General features: G+C 31.8%; 1 protein-coding gene across 2 annotated transcripts; it reads left to right on the forward strand.

Moving 5' to 3' along the window:
• The first annotated feature begins 563 nt into the window (after positions 1-563).
• Positions 564-18,102, forward strand: LOC130893503 (myrosinase 1-like). 2 transcript variants are annotated; one of them, XM_057799702.1, is made up of 10 exons: positions 565-650; positions 2,154-2,326; positions 2,381-2,426; positions 4,806-5,209; positions 8,764-8,858; positions 10,070-10,333; positions 11,283-11,420; positions 12,780-12,883; positions 12,939-13,123; positions 17,837-18,102. In XM_057799702.1, exons 1-10 carry the CDS (start codon positions 613-615, stop codon positions 17,974-17,976), a joined length of 1,587 nt encoding a protein of 528 aa, XP_057655685.1. In that variant the 5' UTR covers positions 565-612; the 3' UTR covers positions 17,977-18,102. The 2 variants fall into 2 exon arrangements, with proteins under 2 accessions (XP_057655684.1, XP_057655685.1); XM_057799701.1 differs by having other exon boundaries at positions 564-650; positions 2,154-2,426.
• The last annotated feature ends 3,171 nt before the right edge of the window (positions 18,103-21,273 follow it).

Raw genomic sequence — 21,273 nt, forward strand, 5'->3', positions numbered from 1 at the left:
ATGTTTAAATCAAATTTTATATGAGAAAAACCATATTTGGGTTTATTTTTTTCCTAATGATGCCCAGATTTTTTTTCGTTTCGGCACATCTACTAGGTATATAGGAATTAAATGGAAAAAACTTGAGCTCGCTACATGCTTTATCTGAGGAGATATCGCTGCTACAGACAAACGGACAAAACGCTAGTAATAGTAGAAATAGTAGTAATTGTCGGTATAAATAATTAGCATTGGAGTTTTTGTATAGATTCTATCGATCAAAGGGAGAAACTGCAAAGCGATATCCTAAGAAGCACAAGAGCGCGATTCGCGGCACTAGCTTTAGGAAAGACGAATTCGAAGAACTACGTAAAGTATTCAAGCTAACAGACTACATCAGAAAAAAAGAGCTGAAAAATATCATCTAGATTGAGAAGACCACAAAAAAATGAAAATGTCGCAATGAAATAGCCAGCCACCTCAGTAAAATTTATTTATCAGTCACTATTCCTGGACTAAATCTAAAAAATGTTATCATTGTTACTTAATTTTACCTATATATACTCCCAGCATACTGATTTACCTATATTATTTCATTATTTATTATTCAGTGCTAAAATCACTTCATGAAAAATGATTCTATGTTTTTTCTGTTGGATACCGATACTTCCGTAAGTTTTCAAGAAATATCTAAGGCCAGTAGTTTACTGCAACTTTACTGTTATTTATATTAAAAAAAAACATACATACAGAGTGTTTTTATATTCGACCGATAATGCTCTACCACAAAGAGATCTCAATAAATGATTCATTTTGATAAAGGGATACAAACCCTTACAAGACTTGGTTGTTGACATATAGGGTGTTAAAAATTTTAAATAAAAATCAAAAATTTGCAATGAATCAAGAACGCATTTGAATTTTTTTTCAAATTTTGTGACCAATATGTTCTATAATAAAGTAATATTTTGACATGAGCAAACTTTGGAAAAATTCAACAAGTGGCGGGGTGTCAGGATTAGTTATCTTTTTATGCCCCCATTTTTTACGCCACTGGAGCAATTTTTTTTTAAATTTCCTTACCGTACAAAAATTTTCTCGTTGCTTAGCAAAACTATTAATCCTAGAATTAAAAACACTACTTTTAATCCTAGGACTAAAAGTAATTGCATTTATACCAGATATCCATGACTATCGACTAGCTATCGCTGTTGTAATTAATAGGTGTTCAAATTTATTATCATTACTCGCAATTTTGCATTCACTCGGCTGCGCTGCGCTCCGCCTCGCAACTGCTCATAAAAAATATGCACTTTTAATCCTTATAATATAATATACTATTTTTATCCTGATACTCTTCTTCCCACTCAGTATATGTATATCTCAATTTGTAAGCAATCTTTCCATCAAAAGTGTACCTCAGCTCTTTATTCGTTAGATATGCATAGTCTTCTGGTACATTAATTTTTTGTGTCTCAATGCTCTTTCTATAACACAGTGCATGCTATCACACTCCATTTTTGTGTGCCCTTTCTTTAGAAATTTTTGTGTAATAGTTGCCTCAGGCAGAATCTAGCAAGGCGTTGTTTAATACCGCATTCCTGTTTCCCTAAAGCAGTGACTATTATCGTAAAAGCTTTCTGCAATAAACCATGCAACCTCCTACAGCACAAGCAAAACTGTACTGAAGAGGAATTAAACATTTCGCCTATTACAAAATGGTGGCATGGGTGGTTTTATTATTGATTCATATTGAATTGGTAATATTTTTGTATAAGGCATGCGAAGTAATCCAATGAATAAGCCACTCTACCACTTTAGACGACATTGGTAGTTTCCATGTTGTGTAAAGTTACGTATTCTGATAATTAGGCCGACGATATAGTTCACCATCTTAATCCACTAAATAACTGTGAACCATCTCGATAACTATCATTGAAAATAGAAATAAATATACTGCAAAAATTGAAAAAATAGAGTAACATAAAGATTATAATCATCTACATGATTATGCGACGAAAATTAATTTCCAATATTTGGTATATTTTATCATCAAAGATACTAATAACAGTTTTTTATTGAAAGAAATATTTTTATTTTATGTGTGGAAAGAATCATGGACACATGAATTTAAAATTGTTGCTTTAATAATATATATTTTAATTTCATTCCAGTATTGTTTCATCTGAATTGAAAAATAACGGTACCATACCGAAAGACTTCATATTCGGTTCTTCGACGTCTGCATACCAGAGCGAAGGAGCTTGGAATGTCGATGGTAAAGGTGAAAGTATTTGGGATAATTTTACGCACAGAGTGCCGTCTCCAATATTAAATGGAGATACAGGTGATATTGCTGCAAATTCTTACTATAAATATAAAGAAGATATTCGACTTGCAGCTGACCTTGGTCTTAATGTTTACAGATTTTCTATTTCTTGGACAAGGTAAGACATTTTTATCATCATAATGTTTATTGAAACATATAGTCCTATAACTTGATTTCGTGCAATACCTCTCCAAAGCATTATTCTATTTTTGGTTTTCTTCTATTCTACACCACTCCTAGAAAGTTCTACGAAAAAATCAGTTTTTTTCTCAAAATGATAAATAGTCCACTGTACTGAACTACTTCATTCAGAAAGAAAAGGTTATCTTACAGATCAGCATTATTTAAATACTCAAATAAATGAGTTATACAACTTCATTATATCATATTAGCTTGACATTAAACTCAATTTAAATTGTCACCGATCACAGTTTATCTTAGTTTATCTATCAGTTTATCAGTAAAAAATCCTTCTGGGAATTGTTCTTAGAAATATGCCAAACAGAACAGAACAGAACTTCACGGTCTACGTCAATGGACGAGTTCGTAACAATACTCATCAAAATTGTACAAAAATCAGATGTTCAATAGAAATATAAAATATTCGAGATTATGCTTCAGACTTCTTATTAATATTAAGCAAAAAATAGGCCCCCTATGGTATTTAATATCTCAATTTGGACTTCGCACATTACTGTTACTTATTAGCCGAGCTACAATAACCACATTAAAAGAATTATTTGCAGTCGCACTACTTTAATGCGATTTACACTTCCAAGAAAGGAGCGAAACGTTAAGTCATAGATAGATAAAGAAGAAAGATAAATTTTGACATTTCAACTTTATCAAAATATTATAGTGACACTCACAATTTGCCTATTTATATTTACTGGAATTTATGAAATAGAGCTATAAATTTTACATAAATTATTTAGATCTTATTTTATCATTTTAGCTTTTTCGTTCTTTTAAATATGAACCATTTCTAAAAATTCCCTTTTCAATGTATTAGATTCCGTTTCAAGAATTTTTGCATCTTTATAATTGAATTAATTTTCTTTTGATATTTCATGGTTCGTTAAAGCAGTTCTATTTTTTTATCGTATTATCGTATTGATGACCTCTTAATCTATTTTATAAATACTGAGATGTTTGCCCTATGTAGACAGCGTCACAATTAGCACAAGGCACTTTATATATAATATTACTCCTTTTGTTTTTTGGTGTTGTAGATTTTGATTTAGTGAAATAATTATTTAGACCAAGGAAAAATTAATTTTTCTTATTAGAACGAAGTTGATTTTATCCTTATTTTGATATTCATGATGAAGGTGATCTATAGATCAATATAAATAAGCAAACTGTCAGTGTCAATATCATATTTTGATAAAGACTTCTTGTCTTCTGTTTCTTCTTTCGTTGGAAGAAAATTCACGACCTCTTAAACTTCTTTTCAGTTGAGGGACGACGGAGTCGCACGGAGCCAAATCTGGTGAATCCGTATCTTTCCTCTTTAATTTTTTCCCGTAGAGTGATCAGTATTGTCGAATAGTGATCTCTAGTTATTGTTCTACCCTTATTCAAAAAACAATCATGATTACTCCATGGCAATCCCAAAAAACTGGAGCAAGGGCTTTTCCAGCAGATTTGTGAACACGAAACTTCTAAGGTCTTGGAGAACCATGCTTTCCATCGATTGTTGCTTTGTTTCTGGATCGTATAAATGTACCCAAGTCTCATCCATAGTAACAATTCGGTTTAAGAAGTATACATCGTTTTCAAATCGAACACAGATCGAGCGCGATGCTTCTATCCTTGTACGCTTTTGGTCAACATTCAAACATTCTAAGTTCCATTTTGCAGCAATTTTTCTTATGTCCAAACTGACGTGAACTATTCGTGAACGTGAACGTTCGTATGAAATATTCAGTGCTTCAGATTTCCGTTTTAGCGCATTCGAGGATCTGATAAAATCATGTCATAAACTGCATATGTTGCACTAACGACTTTTGTCAAATTAGCTTCTTCAACACAATTAAATATTGCTTTTTTGGACATTCTGGCTCCGAAATATTTTTTCTAGCTTTAGACTGTTTAACTGCTCTAACTCTAATTTACGTAACTGAATGAATTTTCGAAGTAGTCATCTCAAGCAATATCTCAAAAATTTCCAATTTCATTATCAAATACAAATTATATTTATATCTAGTCTCTGAGGCAAGTTCTTCTAAAAAGAAAGTATCGTGTATCGTGACTATATCTTGTTACAATCTCTTCCTCAAAAATATGTTACATTCATGAATGACTTACAATATGGGGACGGGAACTGCTGATGTTCATTATCGGAAATGCAAATTGGCACTGTACGATTCGATTACTGTAGCAAATACTGTAGAATACTTTGACTAATAAGCATACAGGTCTACTACACTCAGCTAATTACAATTAGGCTACGTAAAATAAGAATGACAAAAATAATACAGAGAAGTATTTTCAGGATTCTTCCCACTGGATATTCTAATGAAATCAACCAAAGAGGTCTTAATCATTACAAAGAAGTCATACAAGAAATTTTGAGATACAATATGACTCCCGTGGTAACTTTGTATCACTGGGATCTTCCACAGCGGCTTTTCAATGATGGTATTCACTGGACAAATGTGAGTTTAGTAGAACATTTCGTGAACTATGCCAGAATTGTTATTAATCACTTACCGGAAGTTGGAATATGGTTAACACTCAACGAACCCAAACAAATCTGTCGATTGGGTTATGGAATTGGTGTTAACGCACCAGGTATACGCGGAGATGGAACACTGGAATATCAGTGCGCGTACGTGGTTGCCAAAGTACACGCTGCAGTTTATCACATGTATAAAGAAGATTTTCCAAATTATAAAGGTATTCATGAAACGCATATCAATTTTGTAGAAAAACATTGTTAAATTCAATTTTATTTATATTAGTAATGCTTTGAAAAATTTCTAATTGATTGATTTTTCTTTATAATACTGAATTTTTGAAATAACATTCATAATATTCGACCTCCAAAATCATGTCATTAACGGTTTCAGCTGAGCTTTATTCAAGTAAGTATTGATCAATACTTTTTGACTTATCTTTGAACAAAATAATAGTTGTTAGTAATTTAATGTTGTTTTTTAACAACTGCTTATTTCCCAATGAGCAAATTTTGATGAAAACATTCCCATTGGAAAGGCATTTATTGTTTCATCAAATCCATTTTACTTATAGTTTCTCTTATTGGTATTTGGATCTCTAGTGATCGTATTTGATGTAATAACAGAAAATTGCAGTTTTTTAAAACCTGAATACAATTATATGAATTTTGTTTGAAAAATTTAGTGGAATTTGAGTTAAGAGCCAGTGGAAACCGTATCTCGTTATCTTATGCCAACTTCAGACTCTTATGATGCACCCCTTAGAATCTCGACGCGATATTTGGTGTGTGGAGCTACAGGAATGAGAGCCATCCACGTTCTTGGTTTATACACTTGTCTGTTAAGCCTTCCACAAAATAGACGTGATTGAAGTGACTGCCTTAGCTCCTTCATGTGCCTACTAATATAATTTCTCGTCATATCACATATGCTAAAAAGTCAAAACGGAGAACGTTGTGGATTCCATCAATACATAGCAACGAAACGATGTAAGTCGATTTAATATCTTTTATGCGTTTATTATTGTATATCTAATTTATTTTCTAAGTAGCTAATAGTGAAAATTATAGATTGAATTCCCAGCGTGCAGTATATTATTCCTGACAAAAAAACCAAGTACATATTCAGTCCTATAGTATTTTGATGTATTCGAATATAATACCACTATGGTGGTTATTACTCTCTTTTTAATATAAACTTAAGAAAGTTGTTCGTATTATTATAAAGACATATACTTAGTGACGCTATACGTCCCAAGTATAAATGGCCATTAGCGTTTCTGATTACTGGTTTCAAAAGTCTAGATTTTTCATTCGTAGCTTCGAACCAGTTTGTTATCCAACGGTTACGTATCTTGTAGAGACAGTATGATTCAGTGCAGTTACAGAAAGCATTCAAATAATATTTTGTTGTTTTGCAGTATCAGAGTGAAATAAATCAGAAGAAACGGGTTGTTCGTAATTATTTTGATATAATTTTGGTAGGTATAGCATAATAGCATGAGATTCATGAGAATGATGTTTAAACTTGTTATATACCTTGTACAAGAAAAGAGCGCGTACATTTTCAGGTAGCCCTCGTAATTTTTAAGCAAATAACTAACAGTAAAATATGAGTCGCACTCTTCTTTTTCAGCTCTTTTTTCTCTTAAAATACTATATAAAGTAATTATCTGCTTGTTAGCTTCATTAATGAAATAATTAGAATCTTTCACTTGTCGATCCGGGTATTGTGGTTCCTTCTTTCAATACCTTGTGAATTTTTTGCCTGGAATACAAATAGAATATTAAGAATTTGATATATTATAAGTATATTTTAATTATAAAATACTTTTGTTTCAGATCTCGTCTAGTGACCAGGTGTAGTTAGATGTAGAAAAAGTATATTGAACAAAAATCCTCGAGTCTCTTTAGGAATTAGGATAGGAGATATACGGTTTTACAATGCCCTGTTGGATCAGCCTCTGAATATTTTCTATACAAAGAAACTTTTATTATTGTCTTCGTCGGATTAGTTGATGGCGATGGCCAAGAGCTCAGAAATTCTTTATTGTGGTAAAAAGTTAACTGAGATAACGTCCACTTGCCAACACCATCTTCAAGTTTCAGATCAAAATGTTCTTATTCTATTTCTTACTAGCTTTTACCCGCGGCTTCTCTCGCATCGAATCCATTAAATAAGTATCAGAAATCATTATAATAGAAAAGAACGAACTCTGTAGCTATATTAGAACCTGAGATATAGATCTTTGAATGTAGAAAAATTACCAAAAACCTACAAAAATCCATAACTCCACATTGAATGTCCGCGCCTAGCTCCTCTCCAACCAACTCAACCGATTTAAGTGTTGAAAAACTCAAAAGAAAGAAGGTGTTTCAGCGAGTGTTCTCAAACCAAAACGAAATCTTTATCTTGAATAGAACCTGATATATTGAGGATAGAACGTGTGTATGTGAAAAACTCCCATAAGTAATGTACAGGGAGAAATCGCATTTGAGTATAACTTGAGAATGGTGAAAATTAGATGAAATCCGATGGTTGATGGTTGATCTGTGCATCAATACCTTTCATTGAAAAAAAAAATTAAGCAAATCGGTTGGGTAGAACGCCTAAACGGACTCTGAATGGAAATCATCAATCAAGATGGATTGAAAGAATATGACGCATATTTACCCTAGATTCGTAAAGAATGGAACCATTACCTGGCAATAACATTAGAGTAGCGGAGAATGTTATTGTATCATCGTGAAAATTCAGAATTTTGAAACGTTAGAAGTAATTCATATCAAAAATGAACACTCTTTATATTTCTGTTCGATATATTTGAGTAAAAAATATTTTTTATTTTATTTTCCTGTCTCATCGTATATATGTAGAAGATTCATTTATGTCGATTAAAACGGTTTCAATAAGTTGGAAGATTCATTAGATTTTCATCAATTGAATCAGATCATTTTATGGCTTTCAAATAATGAAAATTTCAAAAATATGAGGAAAAATCACACGAAAAGAAGAATTTTGAATATAGCCTATGCTTTTCAAAATGTGCGACTTTTTATTACAACAACGTTAAGTTTTGTTTTTCACAAGGTATTTATTTATATTTCTATACATCCTCCCATTGTTAATAGGTTTTGTGAACAATACACTTCAACCGACCTCATTAAATCATGTACTACATATTGAGGATTTAATTTTAAATCTACGTGTTCTCTCATAATCTAAGATGAATACATATTTTGGAAGAATACATTTTCTTATAAAAAAACAATAGGTTTACTACAGTGTTTGAGCAGCACATAAGAGTGAATTATGACAGAAAGGCAGCATGGCCAGTGTTATTTGAATAGTCGATTTCTCCAAGCAATTGGTGTTAATGTTTTTCCGTAACCGCCTCCCTTACCAGATTTGAATCCCATCGAACATATGTGAGATTTAATAGGAAAGAGTCCGTCGAAGTTAAACCACCTACGGCATATAGCTAAAAAACTAATTGTTTTTCCAAGAATAATAACTAAAAAACGATAAAAGATTTTTTTATATTATTATAATACCCATTCTGTACACTCATTTTAATCCAATATCAAAAAAAAAATTATTGTTCAAATCGAATTAATCAGTATAAATTCAAATGGAATGATTTTATTGTAGAAATAAACTAGCGTGTTGGTTATATTCCTACAACTATGCAATATTTAAAAAAATGAGAGGTAGATATAAACAAAGTTTGAAGATTTATGAATAATTAGTTTTTAACAATTCCATTTTTTTTAGCAAAAATGTCATTATCCATAGACTGTCAATGGATATCACCATTAACGGATTCAAGCAATGATATAGCAGCGGCAGAAAGACAAATAAACTTTGAGGTAAAATATTTAAGGAGTATTCAAGCAAAGCCAAATATGTCACCTATACTCGTAATTTCAGGAAATAATAGAAATATGTCCTAATTCCGATAATACTATTCTGTACTACATATATATCACCAGACCTCCTCGTTTGGTATTATAAACACATTTATCTGAATCATTAAGAACAAAAAATAATTTCTAATTAGATAATTAGGTTCAAAGGTTGTATTTAGTCAGATTCTTATTGACATGTTTCCGTTTGCAAGGATTCTAGAAGTAAATGTTTGTTTTTAATTATATTTTTTGTATAAATCAAGAAAAAAATGGATTATCTTCAAAACTTTTCGTAACCTTTATGTCAATTCCTAAGTATCTTTTCATACACCGACTATTGAGTGATATTACAACGACTGGATAATGATATGCGACTCTGCTTGGGAATCCGTACTCTCCTCATATAATTCCTTAAATACTGCATCTACCTGCTTCTTCAACGTCTCAGCTATGAGTAGGGGTAGATCTTCTGGGACGAACATCATAGCTGCAAGGACAGTTGTTCCTGTTTTTCGAATTTTTCTCTTATTCGAATCCGCAGAAATATTGGGTAATAGCTTCCACTTTTATATTGGATAAAAAGGTCAGTATGTTCTTTACATCCCTCATTCTGTTCACGTTTATTTCCGAGAGAGATTTTGCGTTCTTACAACCCAATTGTGTTCCAAGATTTTTTATTGTTTTATACTATTGCTAGAACGTGTTTGGATCCCGTATGTGCCGACGACAATTTGTATGCGTTATCAAATTCAATACCCTTTTTGGTTTTCTAAATTTTTTAAATAAAGCTAATGTAGACAGACCACTTTTAGCAACTAAAAACTTGTGGCACAGCTCAATCTTATGGTAGAGAAAAAAGACTGTTTTTCAGATCTCTTTTCTCGCACATTGTCTGAAAAATGTACCGGTACCCCAATTGCCTTTTTCAATGATCTGGTTTGTTGATTATTGGCACATTTTTATCTGATTTTGATAGTTCACTGTCTTAACTGAAACATTTCCATTTTTTAATTGATTATATTAATTGAACTTGAAACAAGACTTAATGTAAATTCTATTCAAACATTGATATTAGATACATGAAAATATTATAATATATTTATATTAAGAAGCTACATATAACTAAAAAACGTTTCTAACATACTTTTGATATCTAATGTCTATATTTTCAGTGTGGCATGTATTTTCACCCAATTTTTAAAGGTGATTGGCCAGAAATATTAAAATTGAGGATCAAAGAGAGAAGCGAAGCGGAAAATTTAAATAAATCGAGGCTTCCTGAATTTACGGAAGCAGAAATGAATTATATAAATGGTACCTACGATTTTATGGCATTGAATCATTATTATACTACATTTACAAGTGATGGAGACGAAGCGCCGTTTAATGAAACGGGCTACGACTCTGATATTCGAATAAAAGATTATTTTGATTCGGTAAGTAGAGAAGATATGTAGTACTTGATCGCTTAAAATGTGTTACTATCTGACGCGTGATATATTAGCTACATTATGTCATTTTCTTTGTACAATAACGTTCAAATTTCGATCGATCCATCTTCTATAATCTTATATATGTTCTAGTGTTTCAGTATTTTTTGGACGTCATTTTCGGGATATAGATGCAACAATTATAGTTGTAGTACTAATATAAAAAAAATTGGGACGTATCTCTGATTTCTGACTGACATTTGTATATTTAAAACAGTGACAAAAACAACAAGAAAATATGAATGTCCCATTAATAAAGAGGCGAAGTTTCATTTGCAACCGGCTGCAAAAATACAATAAAAATATCATTAACAATGAGTCTTGAATGGGTCAAAACACGTTTGATAATCAGCGTCAATAATAAATATTATACAATCAATATGATAAATATTTTACCATGGCCAACAATGGAAACTTTAAAATAAAATAAAATGAATAAAATGTAGATTCCTATATCATTTCGAGGAACGTATTAACTTCAATTTCTCATCTCAAAATTATCGTAATTCTTTTATTTTTCGCTCCTTCAATCAACTTTCACTGTAACTTAAATTAAAATAAACCGAACCGAAACAGAGAGCTCACACCATTCTGCAAACCTGTTAGTTTTATATAAATGGTTCAATACATGGTTTAATTGTGTTAGAATCATTCTTTGCTTATATCTCGTACCAATAAAAAGTTTGAATGATTACATTATGTTAATCTATTTACGTCACGTTTCAACTACCATCACTGATTTCCACGTATACTGATTTTATTTCGACGGCACACATAACTATTACTGACCCTAGAGGTGTTCAACTCCTCGGATAACCTCTATATACCCCGAACCCAAATCAATAATCAATTAGTTGATATTTCTGTATATTTCTCAATGTTTTTTATACTTCAGATTATGCCGGAAGGAATATACAAGGTATTGCAATGGATAACCAAAGAATACGGACACCATGAAATATTGTTAACCGAAATAGGAACGTCTGATCTTGGTACTGATCTAAACGACATTGATAGGGAGGACTATTTTGCCGTAAGTTTTGTATTGATACAAATAGATACGAAACATGTTAAACTATCTAGAACGCTATAGGATTTTTCACATTATTTATGAACACAATAATAAACCCAGTTCATAGTTCTCTTTTTTTCAGTTAAGGTAGGTCATTACCTTTTTAAGGAAAAAAATTAAAAGATATAATAGTTATCAAGCTAATGGGTAAAAATAAAGAGAAAATTATTTTTAAAATCTATCATACTGCAAATTTAATTATAATAAAAATAATGAAAAGCAACAAATTGATACCTCGTATTCCGATCAATCACAAAAAAAGCGTCAACCTGTAACTGCGATGATAATTCTTGTACTGATCTCAATCACATTTTCTTCGGATGCAGCAATCACATTCATAAAATATATAATTTTTTTGTGTAACTTGTTAAACAAAAATACAAAATCGACAAAGTTTAGATCTATTACTAAATTTTATCAAGGATATCAAAATTAATATCTAAGTAGTATAATTGAAAAATTCTCTGGCTGATGGACTTGCTTCCAAGCCATTTTCTTTCACACTCACACACACACACACACACAATGAAATCACGTGTCGGATAACTAGATAAGCAATTTTGTAATTGAAATCAATTAAGTACATGTAAATATAAATAGATATAATTATGTAGGCATTGCCTTTATTATATACCTTCCAGGTCCTAATGAGCTCTTATATCTGTGCTAGTTTGAAGGAGGTTATATTTTTGCTGCAACAGGTTTTTTTGCCTGAAGAATTATGTGCGTATGATTCAATTTGCGAGGTAATCAACAAATCGGTCCTTCAATGTTTCGTCCTTCTCACTGAATCTACTCTCGTCAGTTACTACTAGATCTAATCTCACCAATTGGTCAGAAAGGACGATTAACTTGCTTTTGCTTAAATCGAAATACTTTTGAGATCTAGTTTCACCTTCTTCCAAAATTCTTTCTGGTAAGCCCATATTTTTATCACACAAAAACACTTCAAGCCAATGTACATAGTAATTCATTTTAAAATACTTCGAATTAGCTTATAATTTCATACCTAACAGTGAAATCAAACATTCAATTTAATTATATGTATGTACATTCGTCTTTTTTCATCTTCATAATACCATTCTTCTTCATTGCTATTATGCACCTCTATGTTGAATAATTTCTACTGATATGTACTTTGGTGGTTACCTATGTTGATTTTATCAGTGAAGTTTTGCAATCTTGTAGTGATAGAAGGATACAGAAATTGTTTTGTAACTGCTGAGATCGTATTTACAAAAAGCAAAGAGATGTGTACTTTTAAATCGATAGGAATTTTGATAATAAACCATACAAAAATTGATTTTGTCTTTTTTCTAGGACTACATCTGTCAAATTCGTGAAGCAATGGACGATGGGATAAATATTGTAGGATTATTATTTTGGAGTTTTATCGATAATTTAGAATGGATCTACGGTTACGGGTGAGATACTTATAGTTTTGTTTTGTTACGTTCGTTAATCATTAACTTGTTCCAGAATCCGTTATGGGCTTTACTATATTGACTTCAAAGATCCAAATCTAGTCAGACAACCGAAAAAATCAGTCCAATTCATTCACGACTTAATTGAAACGAGACACTTACATTGTGAGCGGCCCAGGAGAATTTGGCCTCGAGAACAATTGCGAGCAACAATTCCCCGTACGAATGTGATTCCAACAAGTACGAATTGATGCAATCTGTTGTTCATTTGGTATATCTAAATCATATAAGAACTCTTATAGCAGTGAAATACTAGCAAATCAAAAGCAATGCATGTTGTCATAAGGAAGAATTAAGTCTTTGGCGTATTTTCCAGCTTTCATTCTTCAGATGTAGTTCTAGTACTCCCTTGTAAAATCGTGTTTTATAGTTATTCTCATAATGAAATGGAAATAATTACTATGACCTTGATGTTATTAAGGCAGGTGTATTACTGGTTTTCTATCGAGAACTTTGAATTGGGAAATACAAATTCATGCACCATATTTTTTTATCACACCTTGTAGTTTGCAGGAACAAAATATATTTCTGAAATGTTGTGGTAAAATATACTCGAAATAATTCTTTTATAAATAGCAAATTTGTGAATTCCAAATTATATTATTTATTAATGCAGGTAACCACATTTCCGTTTTAACCAACCTTGTTCGAGAAAGGAATCATAGGAAATCCGCAAAATAATCATTGTTTCTATTCCGAGATTCAGTAATGTGATTACCCATTATCTGAATTTTATATTTCTTATCATCTGTTCAACTATAACCTATCATTTTTTTTTTGGCTTTCTCTGTTGAAGTAACTAGTGCGGAAAAAAAATTATTTTTATGGTTTCCATAGCGTAGTGGCTACAAGAGTAAAAGATGGACCAGGTTCAAGTCGCATGATGCCATTTTTCATTTTTTCCCTTATGTAGTAATAATTATTTTTCGGGGCATTTATAATTGATATTTCCGGCGCCTGTCAAAGAGAAGAGTTGACAAAATTTTTAATCTAATTTTTTGAAAATAAGGAAACACCCCCAATCATTAGAATTCCTGAAACTAAAAATGGGACAGAAATGGAATTTTATATCATATAAAATATAATATAATGTAATATTAAATTTTCGGTAAAAACGATATTGTATGCAATTCGTGTTGAAACACCTTTTCCCGACTCATTTGTCGAACAAAAGGGTACCTCAAATACTTGTTACAATGAAATAACTATTTTTACTGATGAGGCTTAATTTACTCGTAGAGGCATTACAAATATTCATACCTATCGTGAATATTGAGATAAAAACCCTCATGTAATAACTCCGCGGAAATTTAAACAAGATTTTGTTATTAATGTTTGTGTTGCCCTTATAAATCATTATTTGAGTGGACCAGTTACTGCTACTACAAAATTGGCGAGACCTATTTAGAAATTCTCCAAAATACTCTTTCGCATTTATTTGACGATTTGTTGCTACAATTGATATTGGAACTCCGGTTTATCATGATGTAACACCACCTCATTTAAGTGTCAATGTGGGAGACATTTTTACCTGTCAATATCGAATGTGAATACGTGAGGTGGGGGGGAGTCAAAGAAATCTGTTCATTCTTTTCCAGTTAATTTCTGTTTTCCTACGTTGTATCGTGCCCAGTAATTCACATTCCCTTCTCATTCCCCTTAGAATCTCTTCCTTGTTTTTTACCATCCATGAAGCTCTCGAAATTCTTCGGTAAATCCCCATATCATGGTGTTAACTTCCTGTGAACAGCTGTACAATAGCAAGGATCATATGTAGCAATTTGGGAATCTTATTCTGAGATTGAGGTCAAAATCAGTATTCGTGAACACGTTTTTGAATTTAATAAATGAGCTCCTTTCTTTCTCAATCCGGCACTTGATTTCAACGTCGGATGACCAGTTTTCACATAACCAAGATCCCAGATGGTTAAACTTTGTTACTTGTATAATATCTAAACTATTGTAGATACTTTTATATTCTATAACTCGTCTAATTTGTGGGGATTATTAGGAATTTTTTATGTTAATATTGATTCCAATTATCCGACTGTGTATTCCAACTAAGTTCAGGTGCCTTTGAAGGTCATTCATGTTATCTACTATCAGGATTGTGTCATCGGAATATCGTATACTATTGATCCATGTGCTATTTATTTTGATACCTAAAGGTCGACCTCGAGGATTTTTTGATAGATGTCTTCCAAATAAAGGTTAAACACGAGTGAGGAGAGGTCACATCCCAGCCTTACAATTATAAAGATTTTTGGGCCTTTGAAAGTTTGTTGTCAACTGAAACTGCAGCTTATTGGTTCCAATACTAGTTTTCAATACAGTGTATATCTTTCTGGTCTATATCAAGTCTCTTCAGTATTTAAACTAGATTATGGTGTTGCACTCTGTCAAAAGCTTTTTCTTAATCTATAAAACACATAATTACATCTGGACGTGACAGTTCTGAACCAGTACTTGAGTCGTAACTAGTTTCTCCCACGTACCGAGACCTCTTCTTAATCCGAATTGAGAACCAATAGCGCTTTCGCATTTTATGGAAATTCTGTAGCGAAAAATTTTCAAAAATATATTCAGAGTATGACTCATCAAACTATATAATCTGTGATCTTCGCATCTTGTTGCCTTGTTCTTTTTTGGCAGTGAAATGCAAAGAGATGTAAAACATTTGGCTAGAAAGTTTCCTGTATTGTAAATTTGGTTTAAAAGCCTTTGAAGCCTCTAAATATATTTGTTGTCTAATAATTTGCGCCGTTTAACAGGCCCAACCGTTTTCTTATATTTTGAACTATTTATTACTCTAGTAACCTCTTCTGTTACAATTGACAGGCCAAACAAATCATCTTCCATGTTATTTTATAATTGAGGTCATTCATCTGCAAATAGGTTGGAAATATATTGTTCCCAGATAGCTTTTTTCTGTTTTTTCTCTCTGTTCGTTGTCGTCTGCCATTTTGCCTTTTTCATTTTGTAAGTTAGAGAAGGTCTTTTTTCTATATATTCTAGATGTTACTTTTATTTTCTTGAGCAGGTTATACTCATCATGCTGATCATAGTCAATAGACAAAATAATAAGACATACTTATCACACCTCGTTCATTAAAGAAACAAAATATAGTACTTATATCTTGTGGTGGAATACATTCGAAATAAATTTGTACATAAATATCAGAACTGTGAATTCCGATTTGTATTAATTTTTTAATCTGATTTGAAAGGAGTTATAGGAAATCCGCAACATAATCATTGTATCTATCGCAAGATGAGATGTGGTGATGGAAATACCTATTACCTGAATTTTATAGTTTTATCAACTTCCTATCACATTTTTTACTAAAGTCAACCCACACGTTGGTTAACAGCAAATTTCGACAAAGAAACGATAAAACTGTGATAAATTATAAGCGAAAATTGGGAGAAGCATTGTTAGTATTAATTGAAAGAGACGACATGCTATTCTGGAAAAAAGATTATCTGACAAAAATTAAAGAATAACGAAAGAATAGTTATTATGAGAGTTACTAATTGAAAATCGTACCAGATAAAAACCGACAGTAGAAATTCTCGCTAGTTTATCGAAATATGATGTACTGTACATTAACGCGATGAATTGATCGTACACGGTTTTTAGGAATATTTTGAGCAACTGTCGTTAATTTCACAAAATTACTTAATTATTTGCAATAAAGCTAGTTATCAATCAAGACTTGTTAAAAAACTACCTATAACTGCCCGATGCGAATATTAAATAGCTATGTAACTAAATATTTTTTCACTGAGTCAAATATTAAAAACGTTAAAGACAACACACTTTCAGTACTCACAATTTGTCTTAGTTTTTGATGACAAATTTAACTTCATAATACTTCTTAAACAAAAGCGACATTTATTTTTTTTCACTAATTGACCACAAACATAATATAATAAGCTCAGCGAATTCACAATCATGCGGCATTTTCATGATTTGTAAGTGTAAGTAAAGATTTCACCAGATATGAAGGCAAATTTCAAAATTGTTAACTATGGCCTTAGAACATTAAACAATTGTTTTATCAGTACCATAATATCACTGCGAACTCAACAAGTTGCTTCCATGTTGAAAGTATTTCGAAAAAATTGAATACTGAATAAATTATAGTTTGAAAAACGAAAAAACACATTTCTGGCAATGATCAATCTGAATAGTGAAAAATAATTCTTGTCATAAGAATGAAATTTCTGAGGAGAAAATTAATGTCACTATTAAAAAAAAAAAACGTAGAATGCTTCCTATGACTTTTTAAAAAACTTTGTGGTCTAAGAGCCAGTGTGAAATCAAACTTCATTACATTTTGATCAAATATATCTTATTAACAAGCATGCCTATGATCACTTGCCTATCTAAAAGTTTTCATAGTTATTTAATTGAATTAATTTTAATCAATTTTCTTTCACCACCCTCACTCTTTTCATAACCGAATGAATTTCATATCTGCTGATAGTTTTTAACACATAAAATATGTCTACTCATTCCTGTGCAAGCAGATGTGAACAGGTAAGTCAATATACACCGATTTGCTCATATATCGGAATAAACATCATAAGTAATATATTTTAATTACAAAGTCAATTTTATAGGCTTGTCTCCAGAAGTATATAAAATATTATTGCTAAGCCACTTTGCTTTAGAATTGGAGCTATTTGTTAGGGGTGAGTGAATAATTACAGCGTCCGACTACCCTCTGATACAACAGGACACAACATATCAGTTGCACGCTACCTGACCGTTGAATGTATCCGAGTACGCATGCTTGTGTACAATCGAAAATCATGTATTAGTAATAATATAATAATATTAATTGTGATGTCAAAAATTGCGCCCTGAAAACTTTGGTTGGCTTTTAGGCAATGATCATTTGAAGCCAATTGGATTTGTTGAGGACCAAACACCCTTAAAAATTTATGACACCGCACCAATAATGGATTATGGAAATGCAGAGGAATTATTAGAATCTGATGATCATTATTTAGCTTTCTATGATTGATGAATGATGAAAAATATAACAATTTATTTAATTTTAAATAATAATTAAATTATTCTTCATTCAATTGTAAAAAAACAGTATAGATATTTATATAAAAAAAATAAAAAAAAGTAAATTGATCCTTTTTAACACACTGTTTTCACTACCACAGTGTGCTCATAGCACTTCAACTTTAACCTAGAGGACAAATTTTTTTCATGAATGACTTTTAATTAGCTCAATAATTGCCACTTTTTTGCCGTTTCTTTGCCGTGAAACTCCAAGAATTTGCCGTTAGTTATTTTTTCAAAAAACCTATGGTCCGTTATCTTCATACATAAGTTAGCGAGCCACCCCTGAAAAACCGCTGCTCTACGTACGGCAATTATATTTGAACACATCAATAATTGCCGCTTAATTTGCCGTTCAAGAAATCATCGTTGATTCATCCGGAGCACATCGGGATCGTGCGGAAAGTCGGAAAATAGCAATTTTCCATATAAACTTGCAATAACTTGCGATAATACTTTCTGATAAAATATTTTTTTGTTACTCAATTTTCAGATCGTTATTTCAATTAATTTGGCATAAATATTCTTACAAACCACATCATCATCAGGTCTTAGCTTAATATGTTTTCAAGGCCACTTGAATGTTATTTTCTTTAATATACTTAAGTAAAACAACTGATATATAAAAAAAATGTGTTTGATAGCAGTTCTTATCGTATACGACAAGTTGAACGTTAACTGCACATTTTTTATCAGTACTTCGGATGAATTTAATTATGCACTAAATTCCATGTCAAATCTCACAAAAATAAATAATTAATTTTAAAAATGTATAACGTATAATAAATAAATACTGAATACTACGATCAGCGTCTAAAGGGATTAGTATAAGTAAATAGACCAATAATTTTCAAAATTTCTTACGCTTTAGGGTCATTAATTCCTAGTTTCTGAATGAACTGAGTGATAAAATGAATTTCTTATAAAAATCTAATTTTCTTAAAGCACAAACCAAGTTAAATGACCTTTCCTATGTCAAATTTAAACTTTCCACATCAATCTTCAGTTGACTCAGTTTATGACTCTTATAAGGAAACTATAACCTGCATTCCGGTAGATCGGCGATCAGCTAACAGTAACTATACACGAATTGAAAAAACATTGATGTAATCACGTGTTCATCCTAGAAAAAGTTCAATATTACAAATGTTTCACTGCCCTCATAAGGGAAATTTACGTTTTACCGTTTTAAAGTTGACGCCAAAACATTTACTGCGATGCAATGGTATTTTTTTGTACGGCAAATTGAGCAGTAGCTATTGATGCATTTGAATGCCAGCGCCGCACGTTATGAAGCACAGTGGGTATCCCGCTGATTAATGCGTTAAGATAGCGAACAATAAGTATTTAAGTTACAAATACCGCGACTTTTCCGGTAATTATCGTAATTTATGAATAGGTTCAAGTATAACTGTCGTACTTTTAACCATTAAAATAATGAACTAATCGGTTTTTCAGGGTGTGACTCGTTAAGTTTATACGGAAAATTGCTGTTTTCCAACTTTGCTCGATCCCGATGTGGTCCGGAAAATCAACGATAATTTCTTGAACGGCAAATTAAGCGGCAATTTTAATGTATTTAAATAAATTGCCTTACATAGGGAAGCGGTTTTTCAGGGTGTGGCTCGCTAACTTATGTGCTGTGCTAGAATCACAAGTTCTATTAACAGCTGCTCTAATTAATGTTCTAGAGTACCAAGGTAAAACACTTGAATTAAGAATTCTACACGATAGTCAAATTTTATTTCTGAACAAGCATGTGAGGTTTTGAAACTTAGTGAAATTCCTACTAACGCAAATGTAAGTTGCATTAATCAAGGATTATCTCATATAGAACATAAGGTACAAGTAAAAATACAATCAAAACATAACGGTTACTCAGTATTCATATCGTTTCTATACCCTACCTAAAATCACGAATCAATTGCCAATTAAGTCATTTCACATAAAAAAACATTACTACATTGCCTCACATCAAATTAGCTGAGCCTTTGTCAGAAGTCACTAGCATTGCAAAAACAAAGCTAGGATGGTTTGTGTCAGGGACAGTATTTAATGTCAATCCTCGAAAGAACACTTCAACTTTTTGTCAATTAATAACACTGAAATTAATGAACTCAACAAAAACATAGAGAGAATTTGGCAAATTGATGAATTCATTATGGATCACATTCCTTTCAGTGAAGGAGGAATATTTTGCGAAAATAACTTTAAAGAAACCACTACGGAAGAGGTTGATGTTAAATTTATTGTTAAAATTCCATTTAAGTCTTATTCAACTCAACTAGGTGATTCATACACAACTGCAGAAAGTCGATTCTTTGCTCTCGAGAAACGTTTCGACAAATATCCGACTTTAAAGGCAATGTACTCTCATTTTTTAAATGGGTATAAGTTACTCAATCATATGACACAAATGGAACCTGATTCCAACAGGGCATTTTATCTTCCTCACCATCCAATTCCAGTGAGCCCACTAAACTGTGAGTGCTCTCTGACGGCTCCGGTTAGTTAGATTGGGGTCTGTCAATTAACGAAACTCAGTGTACAGGCCTAACAATCCAAAATGACATATTTTTTATTATTGCGAGATCAGAATCTATTCTTATGTACTAATGGGGGATATAGTTAAAATGTATCGCCAATTATGGATACAGCTTGATCACAGACAATATCAATGAATAATTTGACGACAAAATCCTAACGAAATTAAAACATTAGAAACTAAACGCCGCATCATTTTTAATAATTCGATATCTCATGCAATTGGCTATTGACATTTCCCAAACGAGTCTAGAGTAATCAAAGAAGACTACTTTGTGGATGACCTTTTGACAGAAAAAAATACGATTATCATAGTTTATTTCAGAAAGGCATAGAGTAATAAAACCTCATTAGGTATGCAAAGGGACCACAGAGTGACCCAACGAATGTTTAAACCACTTCCATAGTTTGGCATTGATTTCATTGTAAAATTCTTTCTTTTTATCAAGTGGAGGTAGTACCACCCGGGTTGGGGTCAATTAAAGTGTTTAGCCTATTGTTATCCATTCATAAACATTGAAAATAGTGTCCAGAATAAAAATTAGGCACATAGTATTAGGTACACTTATTTTTTATTGAAATAATCATAATATTCTTCTTCATCTGAGGAACTGTCATCTCCTCTTGTCGTTATAGTTAACTGGTCGACAGTCCGATCTACAAGTAGTCAAGATCCTACATTTCTCATCTTCTTTAATGACAT

The sequence above is a fragment of the Diorhabda carinulata genome, chromosome 4 (assembly GCF_026250575.1).
Source record: "Diorhabda carinulata isolate Delta chromosome 4, icDioCari1.1, whole genome shotgun sequence".
In the NCBI taxonomy this organism is placed as follows: domain Eukaryota; kingdom Metazoa; phylum Arthropoda; class Insecta; order Coleoptera; family Chrysomelidae; genus Diorhabda; species Diorhabda carinulata.